The sequence below is a fragment of the Eutrigla gurnardus genome (genome assembly GCF_963514095.1).
Source record: "Eutrigla gurnardus genome assembly, chromosome: 8".
Classification (NCBI taxonomy): domain Eukaryota; kingdom Metazoa; phylum Chordata; class Actinopteri; order Perciformes; family Triglidae; genus Eutrigla; species Eutrigla gurnardus.
This window is the reverse complement of record NC_139922.1, coordinates 7,231,088-7,245,212: the sequence shown is the minus strand read 5'-3', so window position 1 is coordinate 7,245,212 and position 14,125 is coordinate 7,231,088. Positions and strand designations below refer to the sequence as shown.

Below are 14,125 nucleotides of genomic sequence, written 5' to 3'. Positions count from 1 at the left end.
AAATGATACTGCCCCCCCACACACACACACCCACACACACGCACTTCTGAGGAGGAAACTAAGTGAAGTGAAATCTGCTTCAAGCCCCAGTCTGACGTCTGACTTTATTTAAGCTATAATTACCCGGCGAAGATGAAAACTTTAGTGTGTGTTTTTTTTCTCTCTGCAAAAATGACATATTATTCCCATCACTTTTTGCTTTTCTGGTTGAGTCTGGTCCAACACTCATTTCTCACAATTAGCAGGTACTATTCACTCTAAATGTCAAAATAAGAGTCAGGTTTTTAGAATGGCTTCTGATGCAAATTCACCAAAGAACGTGACAAAAAAAAAACTTGAAGATGATTAAAATTCTAAATGAATGCCAATTGCAGCTCCCAAGTCAGTTATAAGGTTCTCTCCGTGTATTGAAATGATTAATTCGCTCCGTTGTCATGCGATGGCAGCTTGCCAGTGCTTTCCTGAGTTTGAGATTGAGTTATGTCCGTGTACAGTACTCGATATTTGTTTATCCGTGACCATAATGCCCTCGGCTTCAGGAGTAAAAAGCAAGGGGGGAGGGGAGGTACGAGTATTTCAGTGTTTCTGTATGATAATTCTGTATTGTCAAGAGGATATGAACATTATTAGCCTTAGCTTTTATTACTATGAAATAACAAGTTGTTTTTTGTCTTTTTTGTTCTCCCTTCTTTGACATGAAGGTGAAAACAGCTGCCATCCATCGCCTCGGCAATATTACGCTCTTTCTCCGTCTCTCCTTGTGTTGTGAAAGGCTTTTCTTGTGCTTGATCATGACAGGAAATAAAAAATTGTTGACTTGATGCCTTTTCACCTTTTTTTCATTGATGGTTATTTGTCCATCGCACCTCACCCAGACTGATACTGGATATATTTTTGAGATCAATAGCAGTTATGATGTGAGCCGATGTTATCTTTTAACAAAAAAATTGTATAGTGTGCCAGAATCTGACTACACTGTGTCATCTATAGCCCCTTTCCCACTGGACTGTTTTTTTTTCTCCTCTTTTTTTGTCTTTGTTGGGAAAGTTTACAATCTGCACATTTATCGTATTGAAAGTGAGGGACACATCACATAGTGGACATGCTCATTTTGACCCTTTTCTGGCCTGACATGCATTCAAATGAATATCCATCCATCCATCCATTGTCTACCGCTTATCCTGTATTCAGGGTTGCGGGGGGGCTGGAGCCAATCCCAGCTGTCATTGGGCGAAGGCAGGGTACACCCTGGACAGGACGCCAGTCTATCACAGGGCCGACATGTAGAGACAAACAACCATTCACGCTCACATTCACACCTATGGGCAATTTAGAGTCACCAATGAACCTATCCCCATCCTGCATGTCTTTGGACTGTGGGAGGAAGCCGGAGAACCCGGAGAGAACCCACGCTTACACGGGGAGAACATGCAAACTCCACACAGAAGGAACCCAGGCTGACCCGGGAATCGAACCCAGGACCCTCTTGCTGTGAGGCGAGAGTGCTACCCACTACACCACCGTGCAGCCCTCAAATGAATATCTAATAAGTTAAATAAATAAGGATTTGACAGGTATTATTTATTAATGTACAAAACATACAATTTCTATGCTTACCTCCACCAAACTCCATCCAGACAACTGACTAAATTGAGCTTATCAAAATGCACTTCATTTAAACGAAATGAAACCTTATTAAACTTTTTTTTTTTTTTACTGTTCCATTAATTACCATTTCTGGTTTTAAAATTTGACAATGAGTCTGAAGAAGCAACATTAAACAGAAGTAACCAACGTAACCTTTTTGATTTTTACTAGGCATGTGCAAAATAATCCATCATATATTTTTAGTGAGTTTTTTTTACAAAACTTGCATATATGCAAGGGAAGAATATAGCATATTATCATATAATTGAATCTAATCTCACATTCTTTAGTTCTACCTCATCAGATTTAATTATTTCTTGGATCTTGGTAGGCTATATATATATATATATATATATATATATATATATATATATATATATATATATATATATATGCCACACACATGGATGGATACTTGTATCCTTGAAACTGTACATCAACAGGCTGTGCGGACAACTCATCGTGATAATTAAAAATGTTCCCCCGAAACTGAGTTTTCTTTCAGCACACATTCACAGCACACCCACTGAAATGTTAGATCAACACCTCACGTTTGTGAGTCAGCAGATGCAAAGCATGTAGCGGCTTGGACCAGCGATGCTACAGATCAGGCAGGTTAAATTTAGAAACAAGCTTACCTCATTCAATTTTTTAGCTTCACACTCATCTCACATTTTGGTGAATTTGTGAGCATTAGATAAGCTGGCAGCAGCTGACCTGAAAACAACCAGAGCCCCTGTGCTTATGGTCACATCCATCGTGTCATTTCGATCGATAATCCCATTGATCATCTGCACATCAACAGGCATGTTTGATCCTGACACATTAAAATGACTTCACACAGTTCCATGAAAAATTCCCCAGTTCAGTCTGCGAAGCAGGTTCAACTTAGGAACAAACTTACCTCATCAGACTGTTCAGAGAACACTGTGTACAGATGGAGTCTGTGTGATAGGCATGTGGATATGATTTTGTGACTCAAAATATTTTATTTTGCAAGGGCTTTCATGCAAAACTGCATGTATACTAGTTTAACGTTTAGTCGGGTTGAAAGAAATTGTTTCAAAGGACTGAAAACAATTTCCATACAGTATAGGTTTCATATAATTTGACAATCCTGGAGTGATAGTCTATGTGAACTTTCGGATGAATTCCGACAATAATTATTTTTCTTAGGAAGCATGGCATTTTTAGTTTCAATGTGTTCCTTTAGGTTCATGAATGAAAATTCAGGTGAGTCACATATGGGTTGCGAGGTTTCTAGCTTACACTTGAGTGACTAATGCTGGTAGGGACCATTTATTTGTTTATGTATTTTTATTTAAATTTTTTATTTTAGTCAGAGAATCCCTGTAGTCAAAGTTCAAATCCATGTGCATCCTGTGACTCAAAGACCAAACAGTAATAAATAGTTGTGTTTGTGTGTTGAGGGAGTCCCTGTATGCATTTATGAAAATGAGCAATACTGCCCATTATATGGATAGAGAACCCAGCCACATAACTACAACAAAAACAACAACAACAACAACAATAACATATCATTTCCATATATATAAATATATAACTTCCATGCTGTGTGACCATCTTATGTTCCTGCTCTCATGTACTTCCTCCATCCACCAACTTGTTTGCTTTAATCATGCAAATGCGACAAAGCATCCAACGTCTTCCCCAGGAATTTCCGAGCAAGGTTTTGGAAACTATATATATATATATATATATATATATATTTATTTATTTATTTATTTATTTTAAGAGTTGAGTGCCCCAAACATTTGGAAAAGTTAATTTATCAGTGTCAGTGCAAAAAGACTTTGAAGTCCGAAAGAAAAAAAACAGGTATTACAAACATCCAGTATTGCACTTGGACACATCCTCAGTAATTGTACCAGAGGTCATCGGGGGTGACCCCTCACTCTGGCTACCCGACCGGGAGTGACCAGTTCCTGCCTGTGTACAAGCAGCATAGCGTGGACAGTGGGAATCCTTACTCCAGCAATGGCCACAAAATCCTGCTAGCTAACATGAGTAGGATCTCAAACATGATTTAAACTATATAAATAAATGTAACAACAGAATTGTATTATAAATGACAGATCAGATTAGCTGTCGGGCAAAAAGGCAAGTCTGTAAAAATGTTTCTAAAAATGCAAGATTCCATCCATCCATTGTCTACTGCTTATCCTGTATTCAGGGTTGTGGGGAAGTGTAAGACTAATGTCAGATGATTGCTCGGATTTGCTAATGTCCTGTCAGTGCCCTGGAGACTGGAAGTAAATAACCGGGTAACAAAAACAATAAGAAAAGGGAATGTCCCCTGTCTGTGTTTGTTTTGTGAAATACCTGAGCACCCACATACACAACCAAAGCGGCACATGTCAGTGAGATGACAATATACCCTTGGCAACAGTCCATGATGCCTCAAGCCATATCCCTTTGATGCAAATACTATTTCGTCACCACCTGTGAAGTTTAATAAAAGGTGCAACAGGGCACAGAGAGGGCAGGACTTTGAAAGCCGATATCACAGCTTATTGAAGATTCTAGCAAAAGGACTGTTTCTGTTTTCAAGGAATTTGCACTTGCTTCCATCAGCATCACCATGACCTTCACACATCTTCTGGTGAGTACTGCAGTGATCTTGGGCGCCTTAAAGCGCTGGCCTCAAAAACTCAAAATTAAGATGAATATAATATTTTGATAGTATTAATGAATGTTTTGTAATGTTTTTTTTCATGCAGTGTAGTAACGTTAGACTGTATGCCTTATGCTTCCAAAGAGTGGTCAAAGGTCCTGATAGTAGGGATTTGGCCCAACAGGACAAATGCAATTATTACATTATTTCCTTTTTATTTTAGTTTCTATTTGGTACTTGTTAGTGAGGGCAGATAGGAAACACAAAGACCGAAAGGACATGCAGCTAGTTATTCAACAATTTTGGTGAAAGGGAATCCTAATTTTCCGAAATATTCCTGAATTCCAGATATTACTGGGACTGATGGGGACAGTGTGCAGCCACCCAATCTGGGACTGTAAACATACTACTGAATATCGCAAGCCGAACATCGAACTAGTAGTGTCCGATCTCCAAGACTCTTCAATTGCACCCTGGACTATGAGGTGAGTTTTCTTTCTGTTGGCCAGGATAGAGGAGAGGAACAAAACATCTTACTCAAATAGCAGTTACTTTGTTGATGCTTTTCAGAACTAATGATACAAGGGACGCTAATGAATTAAAAAAAAAAGATATTTGTTTGCACAGTTGAACTGTATCTTAAGCTTCTAACAATACATAGGGTCTGTAAGTGTCATCCGACCACATCAGAAATCAAAATAAGTCTGATAAAGGCACACAAGAACGTATTAAAAATAATTGGAGAAATTAATTCAGTGATAAAAAGTGACATAAACCAATATTTCTGTTTTCATTTGCTTCCTTTATGTATTAACCTCTCTATTAATTCACCCCATAAACTCTTCCTTTTAATTTTTTATTTATTCATGGAATTTTGTATTAACTTTGAAATGACATGCATTTATTGATTAATGCAATTGTGCATTATTTTCCCTTTATTTATTTATCACGGTTTATTTTGGGGATTTTGGCATGTTCTGTTCTATCTAATTTGTCACCTCCACCTTTTTTGCCAATCTGCTTCCATCTACGCCTCCATTTATTTAAACCTCATGGACACTTTCCCCCCATTTTTCCAGCGTTGATCACAAAGATGGCAGAGAGCCCGCGAAAATCCGTTATGCTGATTGCAAGGCTTGTATCATCGGGGACATGATCGCCAAACCTATCATCATCCAAATTCCAGTCTACCATATGGTACGCAACGGCACCGGTTGCTCCTGGTGTGAGCGCCCCTATGATCTGGCAGTCGGATGTACATGTGTCAGGACAAATAGTCCTTGACGTAGTACCTGCAGCAGTAGCAAAGGTTACAACATAATAGTTGTAATATTACTAGGGCTAGTTTTAATCTCTTTTTCAACAACCTAGATTGAATTATTTTTTTAAGTTTGATTGCATCAATCTAATACCACTTTGTGTCCATTTTGGTCAAGCTCTTTAAAGTACTTAAATACGCAAATATTTATGTGAATCTTTTTATTTATTTATATATTGATGGGTTACAGTTAAATATGGTGAAGATATTTAATATAATATAAAACTGCAGCAGTTTTGACTAAATTGTATTGTATTGTAGACAAAGTCATAGCTGAGTATCTCGGTGATTAACTCTACAACATGTTTTTTTTTTTTAAATATGATGAATTATAACTGCTTTTTGGTAGTGTTGTACATGTTTTCATGGAGAATCCAATTGTGTGACGAAAAAAGGCCACATACTCCATAAGATGTAGAACGTATGTAGCACACGTTCTTTTGTTACATACCATGTAATGTGCAATAACAATAACCTCGGACTTTTGGAATATTTGTGCGTAACACAAATGTGAAAACTATTGTTTTACATTATGTGTATCTAAAATGTTACCATGGTTGTATTGATTGTGCCCTTAATAAACAATTAAATTAAATGTTTGGCTTTTTGGTGTCAGTCCTTTACAAATAGCAGACATATATATAATTTCATTATAAATAAACTGTAATGCTGTTAATGTTGTTATTCCATTGAACAGATGTTGTTCATGTTGTTATTATTCTATTGAACAGATAGAATCCATTGATGTTGTTATAGCATTTGACCTCTGCCAGAACTGTGTGTTAGTGACAGATTTCCTGTATGGTGGTCGGAAAGTTCCGGCGGTAGTACATTGTTATTAGGAGATCGCTCGCCTGCTTCAGTGTGGACTTAAGTCTGTCTGCATCGGAGCTAGAGCGCTCCGGTGTGTTTGTACCTACCTGTGTGTTCGGCAACTCTCCAGTAAAGTCCGTGAAGTGAGATAATCCACTCCAGAATCATTCTTCAGCCCGCACCTACACTTATATCCCCTGTTAGCAAAGCTAACAATACTATGTAGGCTACTATAATATGTATCAGGTGGCAAGCTATTTATGTTCTTCTAGACCAAACTGGGAAAATATTTCCTTTATTTTCCTTATGTTGCTATAAAGCTAAAAGGATACTGTTGTCTAAAATATCACTGTACAACATTTCCCTTCAGTGGACCTGACTATAAGATAACATGAAACTTTATCCCTATAGAAATTGCTGTGCAGGAGTTATTCGAAAAGTAATGGCAGTAGCTGACAGAACATTGAACTTTTGTTTTACTATTAATTCAAAATGTAAATATGTATTAGTTAAAAAAAACGTAAATAGTTTGCAGTAATCTGATACCCCATGTACTTGAGTTTACTAATATTAATATACTATTACTACTAATACTAATACTAATACTAATAATAATAATAATTTATATGAGTCATCGTAATATCCAAAGACATTAGTAAGATTTCGGGTGGAGGGTGAAAATGGATAATGGTTAATTTTCCGAATTACATGAAATAGCTGAACAGATTCAGAGAAGATGATGCGTCTAATACAGGGCTCTCAAGTGTTTAACTGAGTTCAGAGTGAGATTTTGGCCGAGGCTGCTGCGTCAGCGAGGGGGGGGGGTTATCGCTTTATCTGTCGCTAATTATGTCGCGTTGTTATATTTTTCCAGTATACGGTGCAACACTAATACGTAACCATGAAACAGTCCCAGACTAAAAGTAGACACAAGAATAACGGTTCTCTACATGGCCATTACGTGTAGATCATTGTGGTTGTCGTACTAGTATCTAGCCAGCAGCTGGCGACAAATCTTCAGAAAGAGATATTTCTACTTCCGGGTCAACAGCTCTTCCTTCCTTTCCTGTCGGCCATTTGTCGTATACGGTGGGTGTCTGTCGAGCTCTCGTTTTAACATCCTTTAAAATGCATTTTCTATCCCCACATAGCCTACATTTCCGTCAGATGTGTCGAAGTTAACGTGCCCTTGTAGCTGCCGATGGTTTTTGGGTGTTAACGGCAGAGATTCAAGTAAATACCAGACGTCTTGTCGAGTGTGCGAGCGGCCGCATGCGGCCGTGATGTGCGGCCACTTTGCTAACTGATGTGCTAGCTGGCTAACTCACCAGTAAATGCTGGTTCCTACGTAGACGCGTTTTGAAAGGAATTCACTCTAGTATTTTCTATACGGTGATATTTGCACGTAGTTTGAGGAATAAGCGACAGTTACGACATTGTTTACCGCTGGAGTTTTAGCGGCAGCCAGGTAACGCACGTACAACGCTGTTCTGAGTTGTGAAATGTCTTACAGATTTAACGGCGACCGTCTGTACAACCCGCAAACATGCAAAACGACGCTGGTGAATTTGTGGACCTTTACGTCCCACGTAAATGGTAAGTGGCTATTTGTTAGTGGTGGGAGAAGTACTCTGACCCTTTATTTAAGGTAGAGTACTATTTATGTATGTTTCAGCATTAATGTTCGTGTAATAATACTTCTGGATTGATGTTTGTGTTGCATTTAACTGCTGTAGATGTTAACGATTGTGCAAAATCCATGTTTGGTAGTGTTATCTTAACCGGTGCATTCCCCAGCTGATCCAAGAGGCTGGTAGTTCAGTTGCCAAGACCCGTTTCGTCGTTTTAGGAGGGGGATGGGAAGATTCATTTGCGAGGATGCTCTGAAGTGTTTCAAATGTTCTAGTCACGAATCGGAAAGAATAACAGAATTGATAAAAAATAAACTGTATTCCTGTAGGGGTTAGGACATTATGATAGAAGTATATTTTATGTCTTATATGTCACACTGATTTGGTGCTAAATAAATTTTTTTTTTTTTTTACCACTGGAGAAGTGATGAAAAAATTATCAATAATGTTTTAAGTTCCCAAAATATGCCTTTCACTATGTGAAATAGCTACTATGGGACCATCTTGATCACACATAAATAAAATGAAGCATCCACAAGAGTCTCCGCTTTCCAGTCACAATCAATTTATACAACGCTAAGACTATTTAGGGACACCGATATGCAGAAATATTCAAATACACCATTTTAGAATAGGCAAAAAAAAAACATATTTATAAGGCATCAAAACAAAACTGTTTATTTGTCCGATACGGCATGCTTCTGCCTCTTACAAGCGTCGTGTCAGCCGGGATAGATGATTTCACAGGGTTAAGAAGTATCATTTTTCTTGACCCACATAGGAATACTTCATTCTTCAGTTAATCACAAACATTTATCAACACACCTAGAGTTACGTGGTTTGTGTTTTCACACAGGAAACTGATTGCAGATAGGGGTAGCATAACATGGAAAGTGAAGTTGGAAACATGTACATTATTTGGGCAAATGTTCATAGTTACATTCAGCACTGTTGTGGGTTAAATAGAGGAAATATCTAATTCTGGAGACTAGCCTTATTAGTGACAACGGAAAGATACAAAAACAAAGTGTTGCATTGAGGCTCAGCTGAAGCCCTTGTGATGCAGAGTATTGGTGTGAATGTTTATTTACATGGACATAAAATTCAAATATTGCATTTGTGTTTCACAGCTCTGCTAGCAACAGAATTATTGGAGCCAAGGATCATGCCTCCATCCAGATGAACATTGCTGAGGTAAAACAGGATTTCGATGTCAAAGTCTATCCTGTAACAGACTTGTACAGCCAGATCGGTGTGTCTAGATTGGCCCTCTGTTGGAAATGTGACTGACTTCTTTTATAATCATGTGATATCAAAATCAAATAGCAGACTTTTGAAAAGTTATTGAGCCTATCGAATTAAACAGTTTGATTGGCTATCTGTGACATTGGGGCTGATCTATACAGTTCTGGGCTGATATAATATATTGATTATATTTTTAATCTTAATTGTATTTTAGTTCCTATTTAAGTTTTGACCAATGTGTTGCTGCTTGAATAGGGTTACGCTTGAATTATAATTCCTGTCAATTTTAATGGATTATTTTTTGTTACAAAATTGCTGGTATATGGTTTATAAAAATAATTATTAATAATTCAGAACATTTTAATGTAATTGTTACATTTTGTTTTAAAAATTAAGCAAAGCAATGTTATACATAAACAAAACTATAACACACAACATGCTTTTGTTAAAAATGTATAAATGCCATGGATGGCTAGAAAGATCTTGTGCAACGGTTATTTTGGACTAATATATTCATATCCAGTGTGCTTTGTCATCTGCAGGTTGACAAGGTGACCGGTCGCTTCAATGGTCAGTTCAAGACCTACGCTATCTGTGGTGCCATCCGCAGAATGGTAAGTCTCTGTTGCAGTGCGCTTTCACTGCTTTCATATTGCTTTTTAATTAAGATCGTAAACAATAGTCAACATCAACATTAGGGATGCACGATATTGGATTTTTTGCCAATATCGATACCTCTATCCATCTATATATATATATATATATATATATATATATATATATATATATATATATATATATATATATATATATATATATATATATATATATATATATATACACGCACACACACACATACAAACTTCCCACACTTGAAAGGGAAGGGCCTCACTCTTTTCTTTAAAAACCAGACGCAATCACTCAGTGCACTTAAGCTTCTTTTATTCGTACTTGGCACAGGTGAAACACCTTTGACAAATCAAAAACATCCAAAATTAGAAAAATGGATTTTGGCAGTAGCTTTAAATGAAATTATGATAAATTCAGGCTCTTTAATTATTCCCATTTTAGATTTTTTTTACTAAATTAAATGTTTTAAACTACATGTTTTAACAGGTTTTACAGCGTCACAGTTTTACTGATATTCTACCAAATAATTAATAATCTATTTAACACACCCTTTTAACTGAAATATTTTAACAGTGCATTTCTATGAATAACATCCCCGCACGCTTACGCTCACAGATCAGCAGAGCAAACCCGTTTCTTCATGAAGCGTCCATCGACACAGCGTGCGCACACAAAGCCTTCCTGCTCCACTCAGCTAATTACACCTCCGCCTCACACACTGCGGAAGTACTGCGATTGTCCCACTGTAGACGGAGCAGGGAACGTGCACGCTCGCCCCCTGCTCCGTCTACAGTGGGACAATCGGTCTCCAGCCGAGCGGCGCTTGGCGTTACCTCTGACTCACCGCATAGTGGCGGCTTCAGTGAATATGATCAAACAAATGTTGCCGACTGCGACTTACGTGTTAAAAGACTGCGTCTTGGCTCCTCCTCGCATCACAGACACTGAACAATTGTTGCAAATACAAACTTTGCTATCCGTTTCCGACACCTTAACAAACGTACACACTGCTGACATTTTGAACTTCTCCCTCACTCTGCTGCATGTTGAAGTCGGTGACGTGTCGCGTCACGACAGCGCACGCAATCCTCGCGCCCTCGGGCATTTAATCAAGGAAGCAGCTGTCTTTATTTATCGGTTTAATATATCCGGGTGTTTTCAGATATCCGATAATACATTTTAACGTCAATATCAGCCAATACCGATACCTTGCCGATAATATTGTGCATCCCTAATTAACATAAAAAATTAGTATAATAATTGAGTTAAAGTGTAAACAAAGTAAAAATACTCCTATGCAGAATGGCTTCTGAAACACTGAACATGGATTGGATTTTTTTGCTGCAGTTAGTTTCTGGTGCAGAATGCTTTTGGGGGTTCTCTCATCCTTTTATTCAAAATTAGATGAGGGTTTTGAATGTGTTTAGACAGACTTCATATTCTACTTATTTCCATTACTTTTCTACACCCCTGTGCTAGTATAGTGTGTATATATAGTATATTATAGTCTCTCCTGGAAATCTTCGTCTGCTATGAGATTTTCTTCTGAACGTGGAAACTTTGAACTCATTTTTTTCTTTCCAACAGGGTGAGTCTGATGACTCCATCCTGAGGCTGGCAAAGAATGACTCTGTTGTCTCAAAGTAAGAATCTGTTCTCAAAAGTCATAAATGTGTCTGAATAACAATTCTTTATATATATAAAAACATACACTCGTGCATAAAAGGCAATGGTTTATGCAGTCATCTTATGTTCCCTATACTTCAATTTGTGACTTGAGTTTGCATCCAGATATCACATTATCAGCCATTAATGAACATATTTTTGGTAAAACAGCGCCCCCACTCGTGCATTGGTAGCTGTTCAAGTGGTACTCCCACACAGGTGACGGAGAGAGCCTTCCAGAGAGAAAGCTGCTAAAATCAGGAAGACACCACAGTAACTGTAGAAAGCTCTGTTGTGGAAGTTGCTTTTGTGAGGATAATGTCACTCCTTCGTTGTGCTTTGACTTTCTGTTAAAGAAACATGGTAAAATCTTACTTCCAACACATTCTCTTTGGGCGGTTACACGAATTAGTGGAGATGCTTGGACAGATTCAGAAAAGACAGAAAGTGTAATTTTATAAGAACATTTGGTCAGTAATAAGAGCCGTGTTGTTCTTTTCCTTGTCAATGGGTTCAAGCTGTTCATGGCCCGCTTTAATATTCTTTTAACTTAATTTTTTGACTCTATCCTTGTTATATAGCTATGCTAGCTAAATCCCTGGATCTGTAGTTTGTTTTGACCGCTGCAACCAAAAACCGTCCTGGTGGATCCCTTCAGTCTTAGTAGTATCTGTATACTGTGCAACACTACAATGTTTCTTGTGTTTTTGTTATTTTTTACCTTTTATTTATACAGGTTGTCTAATTTCCAAGGGAGACCTGTTTCAGACAAACAATACAAGGACTAGTTACACACAGACTGTATCAATTGTGTACAAACACAAGAATCAAAAAAACTAAATTGGTTACAGTGTACTCTCAGCCTGTCTGTATTTTGTAGTGTAATCGTGCATGTTTTATACAGTTCCGAATTTGTTTATAAAAACTATTTTGATAATGAATAAACCGTTCGCTGCCTGTACAGTTTCACCCTGAACTGGTGTAAATATCAGGTGAAACAGGGAAAATAAAAAAAAGTTAATTTCTGACCAAATGTACAGATATAATAACTCACCATGTTTTCTGACTCTGTGCAAGTATTTCCTGTAATTTGGAAAACACCACTGTGACACAACACAGCACGTTCTACAGTTACTGTGACGTCTTCCTGATTTTAGCAGCTTCCCCTCATCATCTTCTCAAAGAATTTAATTTGAATATATTATTTTGAGAACTTATTGTGTCTTAATGTGATATCTGGTTGCGAACATGAAATTAATGGTCAAAGAAACTAAATGAAATCAAGTACAGGGGGTATCGGATTACAGTGTATCATAACATTTTAAGTTGGAAAATTGATTTTAAGTTCAATGTTTTGTAATTTGTCATTATTCCATTACTTTCCTCTTTTTTTTTTAAATGTTTTTATTTTAGCCGTGGTATCGTTTCAGTATTGGTATAGACATATTTAGGCAGGGTATTATATCAAAGTCACGATTGATCCTGACAGCACTAACCACAATTCTGGAATTGAAGCAGCTTCATTTCTTCATTGTTAACCTATGCTTATCCTCTTCTTCTCTCTTTTGTTTCACAGGACCCTCTGAGTATGATGCTGGAGACTTTGTAAAAAATAAATTGTGGAAAAAAAATTGTTGTTGTGATTTCTTAGTAATGAATGTAAGATATAAACGGGTAATGTGGTCCTTTCATCAGTTTGTCATGCAATCTTGTCTACATTTAAGTGTCAGGCTTTAATTAACTGAAATGAAGTTAAACGTTTCCTCAGTGAGACTTATGATGATCTTCCCTGACGACCCTTAAGTTGATCAACTGTTGATTGAAAGTAATGGTTGTAGTTGTACGGATGACCAGTTGGTTACCAACAACATCCAAGGCAAATGCCTCTTTTTTATAGTCCCGAATAATGTTGTCTGGGCAAAATATTCTTTTGTCAGTTTGTCATCGGAGCACCCTTCAAAGAGTGAATTGGAAAACGACGGTTTTAAATTTAGATGCAGTATGGATAAAATGTTAAATAACGGTGACGACAAAGCAACGTTTTCTATGGTTACGTTTTTAATCTTGATCAATCAAATGTTACGGTTCCAATAAGTCTAAAATATTGATACATAAAGGGTATACAATATTGATATAACTTGCTGGAATAGACTTTCCCATGATGCAGTAGTGTAAGAGAAACACTGGGTGCAGTCGAATAGTCTTTTTTGCTTAGGAAGGTTCCTAACTGAAGAAGTGACCCGGAAGTAAACAAGTGGCCGCCATGATAAGAGCTGTTCGAATTCTCTAAATGCATAGGAAAGGAGCTCCAATGCTTCCTTTCAGAGCTCCTTTAGCATAGGATGCAACGGACCTTCCTATGCCATAGGAAAGGAGATTACGCCGACCCACAATTCTTTGCGAGAGCAACATTTAAAGTGCCGCACACCTCGGCCGTTCATGAAAACAAACGATAGGTGCATTTACATATTTAACAATGACTTTCATGCAGACAGAGTAATTGGAATAGTGATGATAAATGTGTGGACAGTGATAATAATT

The 14,125-nt window shown here is 37.5% G+C and overlaps 1 protein-coding gene across 2 annotated transcripts; it reads left to right on the top strand.

Moving 5' to 3' along the window:
* Positions 1-7,470: 7,470 nt before the first annotated feature.
* On the top strand, positions 7,471-13,401 carry rps21 (ribosomal protein S21; the record flags this gene model as incomplete). Of its 2 annotated transcripts, XM_084015079.1 has the most annotated exons (6): positions 7,471-7,502; positions 7,927-8,009; positions 9,175-9,238; positions 9,832-9,903; positions 11,507-11,562; positions 13,161-13,401. In XM_084015079.1, the coding sequence occupies exons 2-6, from the start codon at positions 7,960-7,962 to the stop codon at positions 13,168-13,170; spliced, it is 252 nt and encodes an 83-aa protein (XP_083871205.1). In that variant the 5' UTR covers positions 7,471-7,502; positions 7,927-7,959. The 2 variants fall into 2 exon arrangements, with proteins under 2 accessions (XP_083871205.1, XP_083871206.1); XM_084015080.1 differs by lacking the exon at positions 13,161-13,401 and having other exon boundaries at positions 11,507-11,566.
* Between the last annotated feature and the right edge of the window lie 724 nt (positions 13,402-14,125).